Source organism: Melitaea cinxia, chromosome 22 (genome assembly GCF_905220565.1).
Source record: "Melitaea cinxia chromosome 22, ilMelCinx1.1, whole genome shotgun sequence".
Lineage (NCBI taxonomy): Eukaryota > Metazoa > Arthropoda > Insecta > Lepidoptera > Nymphalidae > Melitaea > Melitaea cinxia.
Window position 1 is genome coordinate 13,578,387 of NC_059415.1, and position 23,086 is coordinate 13,601,472.

The 23,086-nt window shown below is 37.0% G+C and overlaps 1 protein-coding gene and 1 long non-coding RNA gene across 2 annotated transcripts in view; both read left to right on the top strand.

The window, feature by feature from the left end:
• Nucleotides 1–23,086, top strand: part of LOC123664653 — a 51,164-nt gene that overhangs the window by 1,773 nt on the left and 26,305 nt on the right. Inside the window, exon 2 of the mRNA XM_045599171.1 lies at nt 8,124–8,360. Within this exon, the coding sequence (XP_045455127.1) occupies nt 8,124–8,360 (237 nt within the window). The remainder of the gene's footprint in view (nt 1–8,123; nt 8,361–23,086) is intronic.
• LOC123664759 lies at nt 10,185–12,869 on the top strand. The gene is made up of 2 exons (XR_006744891.1): nt 10,185–10,840; nt 12,259–12,869. It is a non-coding gene; the product is annotated as an uncharacterized LOC123664759 (long non-coding RNA).

The window sequence follows — 23,086 nt, forward strand, 5'->3', positions numbered from 1 at the left end:
TGTTATCCCTCAGTCGCCTCTTACGACACCCACGGGAAGAGAGGGGGTGGCCATATTCTTTAGTACCGTAGCCACACAGTAGTAGAAGTAAAATCGTTTCATTTTATTTTCTAATAATGGAAGACTACGTTAGCATTGTAGAATCTCAAAACGAGATCATGGGTGCAATGGAAAAGTTACTTACTAATTTTCATATAATATTGTACTAGTTTTATATTTTCGATTATTATTTTTTACTTTGTAGTTATTTTTAAAATAATTTAAAACATAGCAATGGATTCTTATAGTGGAAATATTGTAAGTAAATACCTAAAATGTGAACATATACTATCAGAATGTCAGGGGACTGCGATCCAAGACTAGGCTGTCTATCAAAATATGTGCCTTAACTCGTATGTCGTACCTAATTATTATATCTAACACTACCGTAGACGTTACTGAATGTTTTGATCCATTAGTTCCTCTCGATCCGCATAACCAAGCCCTTATTATTGGTATAAACTCCCATCATAATGTATCGTTAAGCCAGAAACAAGATTTAATTACGAATTAATAAACCGTCAAATAGATATTATTGATTGGCATGAAGAATTTTTGAACAGAGATATTGAATCCGCTGACTACTGTCTTTTTTACTCACTCATAAATAAAATAATATATTCAAATGTATATTTTAATATATTATGCCACTGTACTTTAAAACTTGTCACGAAAATAAATATCTTTTTTTGGTATTCGCCGTCCTTTAAAAAATGTATAAAAGAAAAGTGTAGTAAATATCATATGTAAAAGTTTAAAAACTATGGTAATCATTCAGACTTTCTCACTTATAACCAACAAAAAATGTGTAAATCACTTTGAATCCGAGTGCTATCGTAATTATACATATATCATGACAGTGTCGAAAATCAATTAAAGACAACCCTAAATATTTTTTGACGTTTGTAAAATCACGACATAAATAATATCGGCTTAAAGAATCTTTATTTTCTCATAAGACATACAATTTCAGTATATAGTCACTTAAAATGAGAAACATTAAAAAGAATATGAAAACGGTATAGTAATGTTCGGTGCGCGTGTCTATATGTTTTGGTGTGTGTGTGTGTGTGTGTGTGTGTGTTTGTTTGTAGATGTGTGTGTGTATGTATGTGTCTGTTTGTTTGTTTATAAATGTGTATGTGTGTATGTATGTGTGTGTGTGTGTGTGTTGGTGCGTGCGGTCGTCTGTTGGTGCATGCGTGCGTATGTAGCGTGTATTTGTGTGTGTTTTTTTATGTATGCGTGCTTGATATAATATTATTAATGAATTTGTGTTTTCTAGTATTTTTTATTTATTTATTTATTTTTAAAGCCTGTTATAATAGAGGCATGTTAATATTACGTTTAATCAAAGTTACTAAGAATGTAATTTTTTAGCAATTCTTTAAATTCTGCCACGGACTTTACGTTAGTTATACATTCGGGTAAGTTATTATACATTCTAGCTCCATCATATTTTATGTTTAATTTACCGTAATTTGTCCTGGTTCTGGGTAACTGTATTAAATTGGTATTTTTCCTGCGTTTACTATATTTACTGGGATTTTTGAGATCAAAACGTAACTGTGTTTGTAGTGTTCCTTTGAGTATTTTTCTGACTAACATGCATGTATTGTAGGTATATATCTGTTTTACATTAAGAAGCTTTGTTATTTTGTAAACATGTTTTGTAGGTGTCAAGAAATCTATTTTATACAGTACTTTTATTAGTTTATTTTGTGTTCTTTGTAAAGGTTGTAAGTTACTCTTAGCTGCGCATCCCCATATCTCAGTAAGATACTCTAGATGTGGTTTAACTAAGGTATTGTATATAACAATTCGTAGTTTTTCTGGTATGCATTTGGATAGATTTCTTAAGCAACCAAGTAAAAAAATTAGTTTTTTACGTATTTTCATTATGTGGGGTTTCCATGTTAGTTTATGGTCTAAAATTAACCCGAGATATTTTTCTTGTTCGGATATTTTTAGAATGTCATTATTTATTTTAAGCGTTAAATTTTGATTAATATTTTTGTTTTTAGCGGCGAAAATCATGTATGCTGTTTTGCTGGTATTGATTGTGAGAAGGTTATATTTAAACCACTCCTCAAGGGTATCAAGATCTTTTTGAGATTTTGCCATAATTTCATTTATATTTTCTCCATAGTAGAAAAGGCATGTGTCATCTGCATATAATATTATATCCCCAGTTAGGTCGAGTTCACTAATGCTATTAATATAAATCAAGAATAATAAAGGTCCTATAACATGCCGAATACCAAGAAATGTGGTAGCATTAATGCGACGGATGGGACTTCTATTGCTAATCTTTTTTTCAGAGTTTATTTATTCAACTTTCATTCAAAAGAAAGACCTCATCGGAATATACGAGTCAGAGCAAAATTTCTTTAACCTCATAAATAAATGACAGAAGCACTCTCACGACCGATTGCAGGCAAGTACCGGTACTGAATGGATTTGGAGTACCTCCTGCTTATCCCGTTCGTAGTGGTGAAACTACTGCTGTTAATCATCTGTTGTCGACAATGTATACGAATTTTACGGAACCGCGAGCAAGTTCTAACACGTGAGTACTGACATATACTGCTACCTTCTCTTTGAGGCAGGGCACAGCAGAACTCGGTACATAAGAAATATTATACTGGTATTAATTACTTCTAATGTATTTCGCGGAGATCTTTTGCTCTTTTTGCATTAAGAAATAACAATTGGCACTTGTATGCAGACTTTAAAATATGGCTATCATCTTTTAAGCTCATTTTAAAAAGAAAGCCGACAGTAAGAAATACGTTGCTCAAAATCTGCAGCAGCCCACCTCGGGAAGTGCCTCGACCTTACAGCGGATCACAGCTAAATAATACTACACTGTCAAGTATCGTTGTGTTCCTGTGGTGAGTGAGGTAGCTCCTGTGCACGATCGGGGGTTCGACATCGCCCTTGCGATTTCGGTGTTGCAGACGTCTATCTATAGGCTACTGTAACGGTCAGATAACTTGTTAAGTGGAAAATACGTTTAATCGATGCTTATATTAAAAACACACGGAAGTACACACGGAAGATTTGTTGATTTTTGTTGCGAGTCTTTCGGTTAAAATAATATTTTACGTTAAATCGATCATCAAGATTGTAAAATAATCATCGAGCTATGATTCAGTCGGGTAAGCCGCTCGCTCGGGGACCATTTGGGAATTTTTATTTTGGCTGTTTATTAACGAGACAAGTGACACGGTTTGACTCAGACATCGTGTGTACTTTATATACCTTGAGTATGTTTGTATAAGAACTTTAGCCCACTCAAGCCCTGAAGATAATTTTCCAAAATCCAAAATTTATTACACATAACTGGCATAGGTGTTTTATTCGCCACAAGTATTTCACTTATCGTGTGTTTTTGAATTTTCAATAAACTTTCTTTTTTCGCTGTCATGTGAGTCATTGATTTTGACGTTTGTCTTTGCTTGGATTGCACAGTGGTGCCAACTTTTGGTCGACAATTCACCTAAAACGCTTTTCTTGTCCACTGTTGCCAATATCAGATGACATATTTAGAAGTTTCGTTTTAATGACGTCAGCGCTCACCCTCAAACCCGAATGTTCAACCGCCATGATCATTGGCTCGAACTTTTTGGGTAGACCAGCTAAGTAATGATGCAATCCACTCACTAATTTCAAAGTCACATAATTAGTCCTGGATTCACTGGTTTTTAAGCGGATGGAAATTAATGTTCGGAAAAAATAAATAAATCCGGTGTCATCAAAAACTTGCTTTAATTTTTTTCCACAACGCGTTAACCGTTTACTCTGTCTTGATATGTACGAATATCGAAGGTTCTGAGGCGGCATCTATCTCACGACATTCAAACTAGAGAAAACTGATGTATCCTACATCGCGATATCAAAGTTATTCGTAGATTTAACATATATACTAGAAACCGACAACAACCTTCGGGGCAGTAGCCCACCAGACACAACACCCGTCTGGTCGGAGGATCCTTCCTTTTCAATGGGAAATGAGGAACTCAACACCCCGTTCCTCACACTCCCAAACTTCGATAGTCATAACTAGCTTCGCTTTGGTTTTTGCTTGCTCACTGTCATTTCAATCCGATGAAATATTGTCCAAATCAATACCTTTAAACACCATAAAGTTTTTTACTGCGAACGCCTAATTGTCGTTATTTTCTCGCTCTTTCAATTTCGGAATACCAAGTATGTAACCAGACGACATTTTTAACGAAAACGCTTAATAAACTTTAGTTAATACTTGGAAAAAACCGGGACTGGGCCCATAAGATGATAATACACAATAGCTGTAGCGACAAGACTGATAGTTATTTTATTCACTTTTATAAACCACAGACAAGTCCATAAATAATAAACCTAAAATATATTATCGTCAACACAAGAAATATTACACACACACACACACTTCAGCCTATCGCAGTCCACTGCTGGACATAGGCCTCCCCAAGTTCGCGCCACACATTCCGGTCTTCCGCAATCCTCATCCAGCCTACACCGGCAATCTTACGTAGATCGTCGATCGATCGGAGGACGTCCCACACTGCGTTTGCCAAGACGCGGTCTCCACTCTAGGACCCGTCTACTCCAACGGCCATCGGTCCTGCGACACAGATGACCAGCCCACTGCCACTTCAACTTGCTAATTCTGTGGGCTATGTCGGTTACTTTCGTTCTCTCGCGGATAGTCTCATTTCTAATCCTGTCTTTGAGAGAGACCCCAAGCATAGCCCGTTCCATTGCACGTTGAGCGACCTTAAACTTGTGGACCAGTCCCTTGGTCAGTGTCCACGTCTCGGCTCCGTATGTTAACACAGGCAGGACGCATTGCTCGAAAACTTTTGTCTTCAAGCATTGCGGAATCTTCGAAGTGAAGACTCGACGGAGTCTGCCAAACGCCGCCCAGCCCAACCGAATCCTCCTATCGGCCTCCTCCTCGAAGTTGTTGCGGCCTAGTTGGATAGTATGGCCTAGGTAAATATAATCCTGAACAACTTCGAGAAGGGTACCATCGACCGATACCGGTATCGGTATGACTTGGTTGTTAAACATAACTTTCGTCTTATCCAAGTTCATACAGAGACCGACACGTCGGGAGGACTCGTTTAGGCCGGCCAGCATTTGGCCCAACTCATCCAGCGTCTCCGCAAAGATGACAATATCGTCGGCGAAACGAAGGTGAGAGATGAATTCACCGTTGACGTTGATGCCCCGTTCCCCCCAATCCAAGGTCTTAAAAACATCCTCTAGCGCAGTGGTAAACAGTTTCGGTGATATTACATCCCCCTGTCTTACCTCGCGCCGGAGGGAAATAGGTCTAGGTCTTCTTTGGTCATTGACATGAACGGTCATCGTCGCCGCGTCGTACATAGATTTTAGTACCTCGATATATCGCCAGTCGATATGACATCTCTGCAGAGAGTCCAGGACAGCCCAGGTCTCGACGGAGTCGAAGGCTTTCTCGTAGTCCACAAATGCCATACACAGCAGTTGATTATATTCTTCCGTCTTTTGGATAATCTGCCGAACAGTATGGATGAGGTCCACGGTGCTGTAGCCATTTCGAAACCCAGCCTGCTCTGGTGGTTGGAATTCGTCGAGTCTTCTGGCGAGACGATTCGTAACAACCCTCGAAAACAGCTTATAGACGTGGCTCAGAAGTGAGATCGGTCTGTAATTCTTTAACAGAGACTTATCGCCTCTCTTAAAGAACAGCACCACCACACTCCTGGACCACGCCTCCGGCGTGGTACCTCGGTGGATGACGGCGTTAAATAGTCGTGCCAAGGCTTTCAGGACAGGTCGCCCTGCGGCTTTAAGGAGTTCAGTGGTAACTCCGTCATCCCCCGGGGCCCTCCCGTTTTTAAGCTGCCCGAGCGCTGCACCAATCTCATCCTCTTCGAAGTCCGGGATACACTCCGAATAATGGCGCAACAATGGTGCCCGTGGATCTTCGGTGTCCCAAGTCGCAGGCTTGCGTGGGCTCGACGAGTACAGCTGTCCATAAAAATTCTCAACCTCTTCTCGGACCTGAGGGCGAGAGCAGACGGTTCTGCCATCTGCTGTTTTAAGCTTCGCAAGAAGGCTTCTCCCCAATGGTCTTTGGAAAACTTTGGACCCCCTATTCTGCTCAATCAGAGTAGCAACCTCTCTCGTATTTGAGCAGCGGACGTCTCGGCGAATAATTTTCCGTACCCTCTTGGAAAGAGCCCTCTGTTCTGGCGAAGCAGCCGGCAACTCGCGCCTCTGCCGCATCAGATCCAAGGCTTCGGGAGAAAGTTTGGACTGCTTCGTTGGCTTTGTTGGTGGAAAGTGCCTGCGACCCAGTGTACACACCGTCTTCACCACGTTGTCGGTTATCTCGTCCACGTCGCTAGTAGTTTCCAGCGAATCGAATCGATTTTGGAGTTCCAACTGAAACTGCTCGGAGCCACATAGTATTTGGGGCAGCGTAGGTCGGAGAGTAGATTTCATCAAGCGGGTCCGTTCCTTTCGGAGACATATATTCAGAGTGCCCCGTACTAGCCGGTGGTCGCTGCCGGTGTTAAACCTGTTAACCACTGAGACATCTCTGAATATATGCCTTTTATCCGCTATGATGAAATCTATCTCGTTCCTCGTCACAGTATCGGGGCTTTGCCATGTCCACCTCCTTTGGGGCTTCTTCTCAAAAAATGAGTTCATCAAGAAGAGCCCCTCCGATTCGAGGAAGTTGACAAGCGTCTGCCCCCTGTGATTCCTGTGCCCCAATCCGTGTGGTCCGATGCTCGATCCGTCGCGGCCTTGTACTCCCACTTTAGCGTTGAAGTCTCCCATAACAACGCTGTAGAAGGTCGAAGTAGTGCCATGTATGGCCCTTGTAATATCTTCATACAAGGCTTCGACTTCATCGTCAGAGTGTGCCGAAGTCGGCGCATATACCTGTATGAAACCTGACAGAAAGAAACCTAGACCTGTAAGAAATATTAGCTACTAGCTTATTTGACTTATATTTTGATAATATTCTAACAGAAATAAATACACGGGCCAAAGACGGGTAGCAGCGTCTCCGTTGCGACAAAGGCAGCCCCGCTGTCACCAATCCGCCTGCCCAGCGTGGTTACTATGGGCAAAACACATGAGTTCACACCATAATGTTTGGTGCCAACTTCGGGAGGCCTATGTCCAGCAGTGGACTGCGATAGGCTGAAGTGACGATGTGTGTACCTTGAAATATTAGTTTTAAGAGTACTGCTCGCAAAAAGTTAAATATGTTTTCTTAAGTTGTTAGCTAGCCCTGTTATTTTATTTACGAAACAAACCGTACAATAATACAAAGAAAAAAATCTTATACAACTGATACATAAACAAATAAAGTTTCCAATAGTAAACTGTTCATCAATGAGCTAAAAAGCACACATTAATATGAAATAATCGATACATTACACACAGAAGATATAAATAATTCAAACAGTGGTAAATTGAATATTAGGTAAACAAATGCGAATACAAACATTTCATACAATTATCAATTAAATAATAAATAATTAAAAGATAACAAATTCAGTTACATATAACATTAAAAATCAATCATACCAATTACAATACAATTATAATTAAGTTAATTTTAAACAAAATCAAACTAACCTACTAGAAATTTATGGATTATGTAAATAATTAACAGTAAATTAAAAATTTATAGCATATCGTAATTCACCCCTTAAAGATTGCACTGAACAAGTAACAAAATCAATGGATGTATTTGGTCTTAGCTTTAGGGAGGAAATAGGGACTGACTACTACGTGTGTTTATTTTGGGACACCTAAATAATATATTGCTTAGTAGATAAGGGGACTTGAGAGTAAATATTGTTTTGAGGAGAATATTGTTTCATATATACTAATATATATATATATTAGTTACAGCACTTTATTTAGCATATTATATAAATCTGAGGCGGTACCAAGTTCGTCCGGTCAGCTAGTCTTATGTACAAAAAGTAATAATAGTCTATATTTACGCCATAAATACATCTAGTGTGTAAGTTGAACTCTATTAATTAAAATGTTTTTGTTTTCAGTGCCCGTAGTAACGGAATACCCAGTGGCTCAAGCCCGAGCGCTCCACCCAGTCACGCGGCAGCGATTAACTCGCCGCACAGGCACGCCCTACTCCTACCCAAGCTACCAACCCGCAGTACTACCCCCGGAGGGCGCAGGCTACCCGCAGGGCTTCGCCCCCGCCGCGGGCTTACCGCCCTCCAGGGCTGAGCCCTATTCGACCTACCCCTCCGCCCCGAGGGTCCCGAACGCTAACGGTGGGTCTACATTTTCGTATTGAATTCTATGACTATTTAACTAATGAATCAGCGCTTGGGGCCCTTTTTTCGTATAAGTTACTTTTTAATGGAAGACCGACTCCGTCAGACTGAAGCGCTTCAGCACTTATGTCAATAACTATGATTTGTGATAACTCTTTAGTCCTGACATAAATGTTTATTGTCATATTAAATTATTTATATTTGTAGACTTGTACTTAAAGAGCAACTCGGTTTTCAAAATAATATTTAATGTACCAAAAATACAACTTGAGAGACTCTAACAGAAGAATATCGCTAGCCAGCGGACCCTTGACATTGTAACTTTCAAAATATTCGACTTTACCAGAATTGAACTTAAGAATTATGAACGCAACAGACAATACAACAACATTAACCAACAACAATTCTGAATCTCTCTCTACAATCGGCGGTTAAAACTTGTTCGTGTTGGAAAATTGAATATTTGACTGACTGCAAAACGTTAAATTAACTGAGTTATTGTTGTGTCTAGTACATTTTTGAAAAAAGTAATTATATACACGTTGTTTTGCCATATATCTTATTAACCCCCTTAATCCCCCCCCCTCTTCAACTTAGGGGTAAAAACAGATGTTGTTCGATTCTCAGACCTACCCGATATGCACACAAAATTTCATGAGAATCGGTCAAGCCGTTTTGGAGGAGTTTAACTATAAACACCGCGACACGAGAATTTTATATTAGATTAGCTGTGTCCACGACTTGGAATTAGCAGAAAAAAATATTGTTCATTTCGCAGACACAAAATAAATAAATATTTAAAATAAAAGTAGCTTAAGTTACTCCTCATTACATCAGCTATCTGCCAGTGAAAGTCCCGTCAAAATCGGTTCAGCCATTTCAGAGGTTAGCCGGAAAAAGCAGACAGACAAACAAAAATTTTAAAAAAATGTTGTTTTGGTATTTCTACCGTAAATACATCCATACGCATTTAGTAAAAAGCCGTAATTTTAATATTACAAACAAACACTCCAATTTAATAAAATTGGAGTGTCTGTTTGTTGTGTGTCTGTTTGTGAGTGTATATTTGTATAGATTATATTATTATATTTGTTTTCTTTTTTTCCTTCGCTTTTATTGTCTTATTTGTTTTGTTTTTCCTTCTCTTATTTTCACGTTTGTTAATTTCTTTTTAAACGGAAGTGGTGAGAAGATAATTGTACTAAAAACTGTAATAAAATTGTTGAAAAAATAAAAGCGACATGAGCTCCTAGTCTCTATGTGATACAACTGAAAAATATGGGTATTATTTTGTCACATATCGCGAAACGTCCAAGGGTCCAACTCATCATCATCATCATCATCATCACAGCAGCCGTTCGCAGTCGCAGTTATTTATTAGTGAACGAACCTTACATTACAGTTTACTGTGTGTTTCCAGTGATGCCGCCGTCGTACGAGCAAGCGGTTTGTGCGAAGCCCCCCCCTCACAACCCGTACGCGTCGCACTAGAGTCGCTGCCGTATCGCTACCGTATCGCTGCCGTATCGCTACCGTATCGCTACCGTATCACGTCCGCGCCTAAGTTGTTTCCTAACGATGTATAACGAGGTGTTCGCATCAGTACATTCTCTTATTTATCTAACGAAGTCAAAAAACATGGTAACGAGTTTTTAAGTAATTTTAGTAATTGTATAAACATGTGTTAGAAAGAGATAAATATACACAGAATAGGTTCTGTATAATTTATATTTCACTAGTACACGTGTAAGTCGGTCACGAGGCTCTGTGCTCAAATCGAACGATTTTATCTTCCGTAGTCGACGTAGGACTACCCTCGCGTTTTGAGTAACTAATGTTAAGATATTCGAAATTACTATTCCTACAATTATTACTCAATTTTGATTTATCTTTAAGTTATAAGTTTTTAGACGTTCACGGTCTTGAACACTAATGATCGTACGGGACATGGACGTCGTGGATAAATTATACATAAACGGTTTAAAATAGAAGTTATGTGTTATCGATTCAAAATATATAATTAATTATTTCTTCAACATGTGATATTTTGTATTCGTCCGCAGTCATCAGTGACTTGTTCTTTTAGTTCCGTTTTCAGAGAGAAATAAAAATTATCGAAATACAGATAAGGAGCCGTCCATATTGTACGTCACAGTAAAAGATTCGGTAAAAGATGTCACAATTTTTGCAATCTTGAAAATGTAACGTCACGAAAGTTCGACTCTCTGAAAAAATATTAAAGACAAACTGTAATGGCTTGCTAAGTTACGTTCCTTTCGATTTATCCTTCACTTTTGTCACGTTTTGTGACAAGTGTGACTGCCCCCTCTCCCTCCATCCGAATATGTTATGATCAACATTTTCTAAAAAAAATATCTGTGATAATTTGCTGTCACGTAAGAAACGTTATGTCACATCAAGTGTGACTAGAGTGCGGATGTATGTTATGGACGGCTTCTGAGAACAAAATATACAGGGTTATTTGTAAAACACCAGCATCCTTGCAGGACAAGATAGCTAACATCATAAGTAACAACATTTGTTCTACGTACGTACGTACGTACTTTTGATAATTTATTAGATTTTATTTTCATACAAAAAAAAATATTAATTTAATTTTCCGTTTGAATGTTATAAACTCTACGCGCATCCCAAATATTAGGTAAACAGTTACTACTTGCGGGTGTGCATGCGAGGGGGGAAGGAAGGGCCGGAGCAGCGCTAGCGCCCTTGAACTTGAACTATTTCGCTAGCCGAAGCAGTCGGCGCGGCGACTTTGATGCGCCCGCGTCATATGATTTTGTGTGCCACTCGTATTTCTTTTACTCGTATCGATCGATGTATTGTATCTGTAAGTACTAAAGTTATTTTATAACCATGGCGTACCGCTATTCTAATGTCGAATACACGGAAATGGTGAGGATGCTGGCTAGGTGTGATGACAATGTATCGGAAGCCTGTCGGCAATATGCAGCTAGGTATCTGAACTTACCTACACCGAGCCGTGAGACAATGTTACCGGTCGATGGATTGGATATTACACCAATGGACTTTTATTTATGGGGACACATTAAAACAATGGTGTGATCGCGAAATTACGAGCGGTGACATGCTCATTGACAAAATAATTTGTGCGTTCAATAAAATTAAAACTAATTCGGAAGTGTTTGTACGTGTTAGTGAACAGCTGATTTTTAGGTGTGGTCTGTGTGTTGGTTGTGATGGTGACTATTTTGAACGCTATCTACGCGATGTAGAGGTAATAGGAATTTATTTTGTAAATATTATTTTATTGTCAATTATTTTTTATATTTTAATTATTGTAAACATGCTAATTCCACTTTTTAAATACGCCTGCATTACACAATGAAAAGTGAATTATACCTAGCTACCAATATTGAATATTAAATTGGTTTAATTAAACTTAGTAAACCTTAAAGAATAATAATTAGCTACGTTAATAATTTTCACATATTTTGGATTTTCAGAATTCAGATAGTTAATCTACATACACATCCGTGTTGCTCTTTGTACATACACATTTACCTAGTCACTGCGACATACATACTGTGATACTGCCTACAAACCCACCAAGCAATTTATATTATTAACTAGAATTATTTTATTAACTAGAATTATCGGGCAGAGTAAGTGTTATTTATTATTATTATTAGCAGTGCAAGCGCGCGCGAGCGTCGTGTCGTCCTTTCGACAATGAATGAATCAATGAAACATAGACTTACAAATGTCAGGACAGTACAATAAAAACTTAAAAAATCATTTTAAATTAATGTATTGAGTTATGTCAAAAGTCGTAGAACAAATGTTGTTGTAAATAATATAAGCTATCTTGTCCTGCGAGGATGCTGGTGTTTTACAAGTAACCCTGTATAAGTATGTACTCCATAGTCACTGAACAATTTAAACTCAGTGTTGCCAAAAGTATTAAAAAACCAACGACTCAAAATGAAACTTTAAAGTATGATACCAGTTTGCTATTGTAAATATTATTAATAAAATAATAATATATTTTGTACATGTCCTAAGCGAGAGTCAAACTTAGGAGAGCGTATTATGATATGTACACAAAACAACAGATTGTAAATGAAGGAGGAAATACTTAAACTTCCAATATAATGCGATTAGTACAATATTCCATCTTTATTAAATCTATTTCTTAAATAAATGTTCGTGAATGTAAATTTGATTCGCTTTTCTAGAACGTTCTCGCTGAGGAACCTCTTTAGCGTCACAGATATGCGTATTGTATCTGTGGTGTCGAGGAACAGGAGATAAGTTAATATGTAAAGTTCAATTAATAATTAAAACTGAAAAATTAGATCTTTGCAAATATTGATTCAAAATATTACTTAATATGTGTTATGCCAAAAAGTTAATTCACTAGTATATTGAACATTGCGTACATTACAGTTTTCTATCAAATCACACGAGTTTCTTTGTTATTAATTGCCCGTTGTGAAAAGTTCAAATATATGTTCAAAAATATGAGTATGTTTTTATCTCAGCAGCCCGACTGGGGACTTCCCCACCGCGCCTTACAGAAGATCACAGCTAAACAATACTGTTTTTAAGCATTGTGTGTTCCTGTGGTGAGTAAAAATGAAACTAAAGAATGATTTATAACAATGATATCATAATAAAAATTATATACACACGATAAAATACTTTTGTAACATTTTAATTTAAAAAATGAAAAGGAATTATGAAATGAGGATTTATAGCTAAATCGACGAAAAATAGTAAAGTACTTTGGAAAAACTTTTATGTCACTAGGTCGGAAAACAAGCGTACGGCTCACCTAATGGTAAGCGATTACCGTAGCTTATAGACGCCTGCAATACCAGAAGCAACGCAAGCGCGTTGCCGACCCAATCCCCAATCCCCCCAGGAGATCTGGTCACCTTACCCACCAACAGGAATAGAACAGTGCTTGGAAACAGCATTATTTAGCTGTGATCTTCTGTAAGGTCGAGGTACTACCCCAGTCGGGCTGCTTCAGTTTTTGAGCGGGAAATTCCTGCTGTGCCCTACCTTAGTTAAACATACACAAATAATACCAAAAATCAGAATATGGAACTAATAAACATAAAACCTACGCCTAAAAATATAATGTTTCCTACGAACCAACTGTATGAACTAAGTTGCTTACTAACGGTTTGAAAGCTTTATCTGTTGCACTTAATTTTGAAAAGGCATAAATCCCTTCCCTATGACCCACGATTAGAAAATCATCACTCATCACTTCAGCCTATCGCAGTACATTGCTGGACAGAGGTCTTCACAACTTCGCGCCAAAAATGGCGTGAACTCATGTGTGTTGCCCATAGCCATCACGCTGGGCAAGCGGGTTAGTGATCGCAGGGCTGGCTTTGTCGCACCGAAGACGCTGCTGCCCGTCTTCGGCCTGTATATTTCAAAAAGCCAGCAGTTGGGTGGTTATCCCGCCACCGGTCGGCTTTTTAAGTTCCAAGGTGGTAGCGGAACTGTGTTATCCCTTTGTCGCCTCTTACGACACCCACGGAAGAGAGGAGGTGGCTATATTCTTTAGTACCGTAGCCACACAAATTAGAACATAAGGGATGGAAATATTTATATGTATAATAGCACGTACCCTAGGAACTAGAACTTTATTTGCTAGCATTCAATATGAGTCACGTTCATGCTTTTTGTAATAAAAAAATATTAAATATATATCCCATGCCATGCTATATTATAAGTGCAAGATAAAAAATTAAAGAATGGTGGAACATCACTCAGGTTTGAGGAAACAGAATCTTTTATTCAGATTGTTCAATAGAAATACACGTAAAATGTACAAAAATATTATATATACTACACATCGTACCCTTATACATAATACACACACACTACACATGTATACATATACATATAATCAGCAACGACGACAACTACGAGTATTGTGTCAGCGGCACTCGCTCACTGGGTGGCCTTGCCTGAGCCAATTGGCACACAATTTGTACTTGGCCACGTCTGCTAACCTATCTTGGATGCCTTTATTGATAAACTTGGGACATTCAAAAACCTTATGATTTTCGCTGCACTTGCTTTGATTTGAACTTGAAAAACCTTTTATTTTTCCATTAATACTCCCAAACGATTTTATATGCTTATTTTGTTTGTGTTTATCGCTATTGCTATTATTGGAGGTAGGCGCAGAGGGCGCTGGTCGTGACATATCAAGTAAGTAATAATTATCGTATTTATTACGGTTGAGTGCCTCTAAAATATCAGCGCGGCCAATAAAAAAATTGTGAAATCGATCCAAATTCGGGACAATATTGAGTGGTACGGTACTCCTCCCATTTCATCAGAGGCCAGCTGTCAAGTTTTGACGATAACACAAAAATTATCAAATATCCCATCTAGCAGTCGGCTGGCCTAAGCTATCCAAGGCACGTAAGTTTTTAGTCACATGATCAACCAAAAAGCGCAAAGACCTTTCAGATTCTCGGGTGTGAGCTTGTATATTAAACAATGAACTCAAATGGTGATTAGTCAACAACCTTTTGTTGTCATAACGATCTCCGAGATGCTGCCAGGCCTTCGTGTAGTTAATCGAAGATACTTCCAGGTTGGATATAATCCTGGCTGCATCTCATTCCAGATAGCATTGATATCTTATTAAGATTGATATCTCATAATCATCATCATATTTCACTAAATATAACAAACATTAATGCTACAAGAACTTAGTGATCGGGATTTTTTATAGACATTGTAACATAACCTCACTTTTACAAAAAATCTAATAACTCCACTTCAGATGGCCAAAATATAGATAATTTTCAGCGAGGGATCAATAAGCCTAAATGCATTAATTGATACCATTTTCATTTCATTACATTTTGGCCCAAGAATGTATGGAATCGTATTCATCTCCTTTTCAGAATTAACAATCTCAATTTCACTTTGCAACTCATCAAATTTCAACGATAAAATTTCAAATTTGCTCAGCTTTAGACTTAACCCCGCAAGAGATATGTTTGAAACTTCCCCTTGTGCGTTAATTGTAGTTTAGTAATTTTTAAACTTATGTAGTTATTTTTTCTATGTTTTTTTTTTTTATGTCACTAGGTCGGCAAACAAGCGTACGGCTCACCTGATGGTAAGTGATTACCGTAGCTTATAGACGCCTGCAACACCAGAAGCATCGCAAGCGCGTTGCCGAATGAATTATCCGCTAATCACGGACTCGAGTATACAAGACTAATTTTACCGTTAACTATGCATGAGCAATCAAGTATTTAATATCGATAATGAACAAATGTAATTTTATTTAAAAAAATGTATTTTTAATACCATTTGATTACTGATTTAAACATGGGCCACCATTTATTTAAACAATTAGAAGTAAGAATGTAGATTTAAGAGATATATAAGTTAGGTGCTCGGTACTCGTTGGTTGAAGCACCTATTTAATATAATTAACGCTAATTTTTCAAAATAGTTTTAACCTTTCAAAAAATTGTTTGCAATTTCGACTAAAAGGATATGTACACAGGTAGTTTGGTTAGGAAGAACAGAGGATGGACATTTATCTTTGCAGACTGCGCCGCGCAAGTTGGCACTCCTCGTAGGCATACCACGCCTCGAGCCTCGGCGAAGTCCAGATGAAGTTTATTCCAGCCTTAAAATTCTCCAGTTATTGCTTGATGCAAGGCGGGACCTGTGAGGTTACGGCGCGCTCAAACAGCGTGACTATAAAACGCTACTAGTGCATTTACAAAATAAAAACATTTTGAAGAATTATCTTCAGATTATCGATTTAAAAACAGGAAAGAAATATAAATTTAAAATTACTTTTTTTCAGTAAGACAAAATGATAACTTACATCTTCTATACACGGTGATTTTATAACCGTTTTGGAAACGAAATATTTTACTTTGGAATCATCTATAGTACATATAAAAATGGATAAATCAATTGTAATGTTGACTAAAAAAAAGTTTCAATTTTAATATTCATTTTTATTCGATCGACTTGGAAAGTAGTAAGGCACTGATCATTCATTCATTATTTTATATGAATGAAACACGTCCGTGCGCGTTTCGGTTGATAAAAGTATACCTATAGGCGCGAGCTAGCGAGTACTTACGTAGATAGACTCGTTTGTCCTTCATACTTTACACGGGCTTAGGACCGTCAGAAATACCTATTTTATTTAAACTTCTTTTCGATTATTAACCACGATTGTTCTTTTCACAACAAATCAATTTATAAACAGACTGTAGGTATAAACTTCAGGCGTATTTAAAAAAGCGGAGTTTTCTACAGAATAATTAATTTACATACCTATTAACAGTTTATTTACACTATTTACACTTCTCTGTATCGAAGCAACTGCTCAAAATGGAGTCCGCTGCGTTCAATACACAAACGTACGCGTTTAATACAATTGTCTTTTAATTTTCTTAATGTGTCTTGATCACTTTTCACTTTATCAAAAGCGTCCACTATCGCAATGCGTAAATCATCACAGCTTTCATATTGACTGACGTGTATAACTTTTTATTTCCGATCACAAGAAAAAATCCAGGGGCGTTAAGTCAGGACTTCCAGGTGGCCAAGACACAGGCCCTCCTCGACCTATCCACCTATCACTAAACTCACTGTCCAGGTACATCGTCTACTAACTCAGATATTACTCTCCTTAACATCTCTAAGTACGAATTGCCGGTTAGATGACCTTCAATAAAAATAGGCCCTATTAGTTGGTCGTTAATAATACCGGCCTACACGTTCACACTGAAACAAACCTGGTGATGGTTTTCTCGTATCAAGTGGGGGTTAATTAGAGCCCAGTAATGCTCATTGTGCACATTGTATAGTCCCACTCGAGTAAACAGTGACTCGTCCGTCCAGAGTATGTTGTCGTTTGTATTATTTAACAACCACTGGCAAAAGGCGATTCTTTCCGGTGCGTTGTTTATTACGTGAGCCTTACAAAAATGATACGGGTGTAATCCTTGTGTACGTAATATCTTCCATACGAAGTTTTGGCTAACATCGAATTCTCGTGCTGCAATCCTTGTCCTCCGCCGGGGATCGCGCTCGAAGTACTCAAGAACATCTTCAAACTCCGACGAATAATAATTTAAACGTCCTTGACCTTGTTTACGCATGTACCGCTATGGTATTACTGACCGACTGAAAGCCAGGGACGAGGGACGCCGACGATTACAAGGACAAGTGAGCAACGCCGTCATTGGTCGACTCCGGCGCAACTCGGTAGCTTTGTTTTTATTGGCTAATACGATTTTGTGACTCGCTATTAAAACGTATAGTATTTCTATTTTTAGAATGTACCTACCGTGTAGCGCTACTACTGGTTCTCACTTTTTATTTGTAAACGATATGAATATCGACTTTGATGAAAAAAAAAATACATATATTATTAAATTAACGTTATATATAGGTTCTGTTATTGATAAATAATTCAAAATTTTCGTTTCCAAAACGCTTTCAAAATCACCCGGTATTTTCTCTACCTCCTTTTCAATTCCACTACTCCCCTATACCTAAAAAAAATGTTTTACTTTTCTTGGCTCGGACGTGCCCAGTACGTTAAGCCTTCGTTCTCAGGGTGACAACAGACTTAAACATTCTATATCGCACAGTCGATGTTACAGCGATTCTTTTTGTGTTAAGGCTGTAAAACTGTGGAATTCCCCCCCGCGAGACACTCGCCAAGCAGAGTCGATTGATATTTTTAAACGACGTGTTAAAAACCATTTTCTATTTTCTATCTACATATCGTTAATAACATTTATTTGTATGATATTTATATATTATTGTTAGTAAATAATTATATATTAATGTATTTTTTATGTATCTAATTATTTTTTATGCATATTATTATGTAAATATATGTATGTCTCAATGTAGTTATGTATGTGTATGTTATATTTATTTATTTATTTAATATTTGGGAAACAAACAGATATACATAATTATTGTTTACGCTACAACAACGTTTCGATCGACGGTCTGCGGTCTGCGGAGTGCGGGGCGGGGAACGAGCCCAGCGACGCAGGCGGCGGCCACGGCGAGACACTCCCAATCTGACACCGCGGCGAGAACAACACGAGATATTTACTCTTCTCCCAATCTATTATTACGGCGAGGAGCAACAATAATAAAAATATTAACACAAATTAATTTTACAAAATCCAGCAAAGTTTCCACCAATTATTATTTCATAAAAGCACTCCAAAGTAATGATAAGCTATAATAAATGAATCAACATCAAAAACTAATAATTGTGTTTGCTCGTAAACGAAAAAAAACCGACTTCAATTACATCGACAAGTAATACAACGTAGATCGACGAAAAAATAGTCAAGCAACTACGCGTTATCAAAGATTACTCAAAAAGTAGTTATCAGATCTCAATAAAATTTATATGTGACCCACATGATAAACATCAGCTTTCGATTAAATTAAAAATTATCAAAATCGGTACACCCAGTAAAAAGTTATTGCGGATTTTCGAGAGTTTCCCTCGATTTATCTGGGATCCCATCATCAGATCCTGGTTTCCTTATCATGGTACCAAACTAGGGATATCTTTTTTCTAACAAAAAAAGAAATATCAAAATCGGTACATCCAGTAGAAAGTTATGCGGTATAATACAACGTAGGTCGACGAAAAAAGCGTCAAGTAAAAACGCATTATTAGATATAACTCTGTAAAAGTTCTGATGTAACATACATAAAAAAAGAAAAAAAAATACAGTCGAATTGAGAACCTCCTCCTTTTTTGGAAGTCGGTTAAAAAAAGCAAAAATCATCGATATAAAATTCATTCCACATTCAATTGTTTTAAGGAAATTCGACAACTGCTTTCTATATTCAGGGAAAGATAAATGAAATAAATCAAAATTCTCAAAATGCTCATTGTATTCACGACAAGTTCTGATCCAAAACGAATTATATATATAATATGTTATAGGATGTACGACAAGTTGGAGTATGAAAGCACCTCGGATGACGTGAACCAGACCGTGGACAGTTCAAAAGTAGATTGCTAAGTAAAAATGAAGAGTCTATGTGATTATTAGCAATCTATAATATAAAAATGAGTCGCTGAATGTGTTGCTAAGCGCAAAACTCGAGAACGGTTGGACCGATTTCGCTATATCTTTTTTTTAAATATTCCTTGAAGTACGAGGATGGTTCTTACGGAGAGAAAAATTATAATAAAAAAAAAAAATTTAAATTTCCTGAAAAAGTCTAAAAACAACACTTTTCTATACTCCCATACAAAAGATTTGTGATAATACTTAAAAGTCAATTTGAACTTTAATACCATACGATAAAGTTTGTGTTAGGCGATACGAAGTTCGCCGGGTCAGCTAGTTTTAAATAAAAATATTTGGTCTCGAACAGAACGGCGACTAGACAGACTCAGAAAAAATACTTCAGAAACTTATTCTGAATATTCTCAATCCGATTCCTATAAACGTCATACTGTGGATTCCAGGCCGTAGAGGCATACTCAAGTACAGAGCGAACGTAGGAGTTGTAAAGAAGAATAAGCGTGGAAGGTCTCCTAAACTCAGATCCAACATCATAATGAATCCAAGCAAACTATAGGCCTTTGTTGAAATGTTGATGTATGTGTGTATTATGTATTATATACTAATATATTTACTTATTTATATGTTTTTTTTTCTTTTTTAATAATTATGTAAGACTATCATATCGTAGTTTTTATCTATTTATAATTGATTTTTCCTCCTTAATTTGTGCACACTTCTAACCGCTACTGTATCGTGTCCAGTACCCAAAGTTTATCTGGAAGAAATCGCTATTTAGCGATAAGATCGCCTTTGTACATCTTGTATTGTATCTTTCTTTATATGTGTCTGTGTACATTAAGAATAAATAAAATGAAATGATAGCTCAGTTAAATGCACATTTTGCAGTCAGTCAAATATTCAATTTTCCAACACGAACAAAATAAAAAACGAATTACTTTTAGAAATATTTTATTAACGTGACAGCATTATTACAACGTTGTCCTTATTCACTCCCTCCATTCAATACGAATTGAATGAAACTAATCATAACTCTGAAGCGGTTCACTTCATTTATTAAAGGTATCAGACTTTCATTAATTCATTCAGATTAATGACTTCCAACAAAAGGTATCAGACACTGAGTGGCGACTGATCAGTTAACTGACAAATGTAACAAATCAATTATGATATATATGTGTTGTTAAGGAAAAGGGAGATATGTTTTTTTTTTTTTAAACAACTAGTCCAGCAAACAAGCGTACGGCTCACCTCATGGTAAGCGATTACCGTAGCCTATAGACGCCTGCAACACCAGAAGCATCGCAAGCGCGTTGCCGACCCAATCCCCAATCCCCCCAGGAGCTCTGGTCACCTTACTCACCAACAGGAACACACAATGTTTAAAAACAGTATTGTTTAGCTGTGATCTTCTGTCGGGCGAAGTGGGGAAGTCCCCAGTCGGGCTGTTGAGATAAAAACATACTCATATTCTTGAACATATATTTGAACTTTTCACAACGGGCAATTAATAACAAAGAAACTCGTGTGATTTGTTAGAAAATTGTAATGTACACAATGTTAAATATACTAGTGAATTAACTTTTTGGCATAACACATATTTACTTATATTTTGAATCAATATTTGCAAAGATCTAATTTTTCAGTTTTAATTATTAATTGAACTTTACATATTGACTTATCTCCTTGTTCCTCGACACCACAGATACAACATGCACATCTGTGACGCTAAAGAGGTTCCTAAGCGAGAACGTTCTAGAAAAGCGAATCAAATGGGTTCGAACATTTTTGTATGGAGCCTGGCATATCTAGCCGCCGCCATCTTGATTTTTTTTTTCAAAATTTCCGAGCACGATAAAAGTGGTATATTTGGATAGAGGACACTTATACAAACGAAAAATGTTATATAACATGGTATCCTAAAGTGTCACGTTTCCAAGATATTTGGAAGTAAAGATCGCCATATGAGTCCAAAGGCGATCATTGAAAATCGAATTACAGATATACCAAATCATTAAAATAATATTATAAAATTTTGCTCGTGCTCGGAAATTTTGAAAAAAAAAACCAAGATGGCGGCGGCTAGACATGCCACAAAGGTTCGTACCCCTTTACATTCACGAACATTTATTTAAGAAATAATAAAATAAAGATTTGTAATAATCACAAATTGTATTAATTAAATTAACTATTAATTAAAAATAAATGTATTAATCACATTATATTGTAAGTTTAAGTATTTCCTCCTTCATTTACAATCTGTTGTCTTTTGTACATATAAATATGCTCTCCTGAGTTTGACTCTCGCTTAGGACATGTACAAAATATATTATTATTTTATTAATAATATTTACAAAAGCAAACTGGTATCATACTTTAAAGTTTCATTTTGAGTCGTTGGTTTTTTAATACTTTTGGCAACACTGAGTTTAAATTGTTCAGTGACTATGGAGTACATACTTATATATTTTGTTCTCAGAAGCCGTCCATAACATACATCCGCACTCTAGTCACACTTGATGTGACATAACGTTTCTTACGTGACAGCAAATTATTTTTTTTAGAAAGTGTTGATCATAACATATTCGGATGGGGGGGGGGCAGTCACACTTGTCACAAAACGTGACAAAAGTGAAGGATAAATCGAAAGAAACGTAACTTAGCAAGCCATTACAGTTTGACTTTAATATTTTTTCAGAGAATCGAACTTTCGTGACGTTACATTTTCAAGATTCCAAATATTGTGACATCTTTTACTGAATCCATTACTGTGACGTACAATATGGACGGCTCCTTATCTGTATTTCGATAATTTTTATTTCTCTCTGAAAACGGAACTAAAAGAACAAGTCACTGATGACTGCGGACGAATACAAAATATCACATGTTGAAGAAATAATTAATTATATATTTTGAATCGCTAACATATAATTTCTTCTTTAAACCGTTTATGTATAATTTATCTAAGAAACAATCGCTTAACTGTTCATATATATTTAAATTACTTACTGAGGAATGTCATGAGCGTTGTATCTGCTTAGGAAAATAAAGCGCACCATAAATCTCATGTCGGTAATCGAACCGGCGACCTCTCCGTCACATCCTATACTACGACAGTTCAGTCTTATGAACTACACTTAGCTTGTTCAAGTTGTATAGTACGGTATAAATTCAGACACAGTTCACTAAGGGGACGTTCATAAAATACGTGAGGTGTTTAAGGGGAGGAGGGGGTCGAGTCAAATCTCATCTAATCTTACGTTGACGAGGAGGGAGGGGGGGGGGGGGCGGCAAATATCACGCATTTTTTCTGATTGAAACAAAAAAAAAATACTATTTTGGTCCATTTAATCCAGATTGTACATGCTTAAGATTTAATCTTAGGCGTAACGTAATACGATTAAGATCATTCACTAATTCGTTCGAAAGAAAATAGTTTCAATAACAATCCAACTCGTTTACGTAAGAAACCCACATTTTGAAAAATCTCACGTGAGATTGGGTGGATGGGGGAGGGGGTTGAATAAAATCTCACGATATCTCACCAGGGCGGAGGGAGGGGCAGAAAATTAAAAAAAAAAACACCTCACGTAATTTATGGACGCCCCCTAAGGACTCGATACAAAACAAAATTAACCCTGA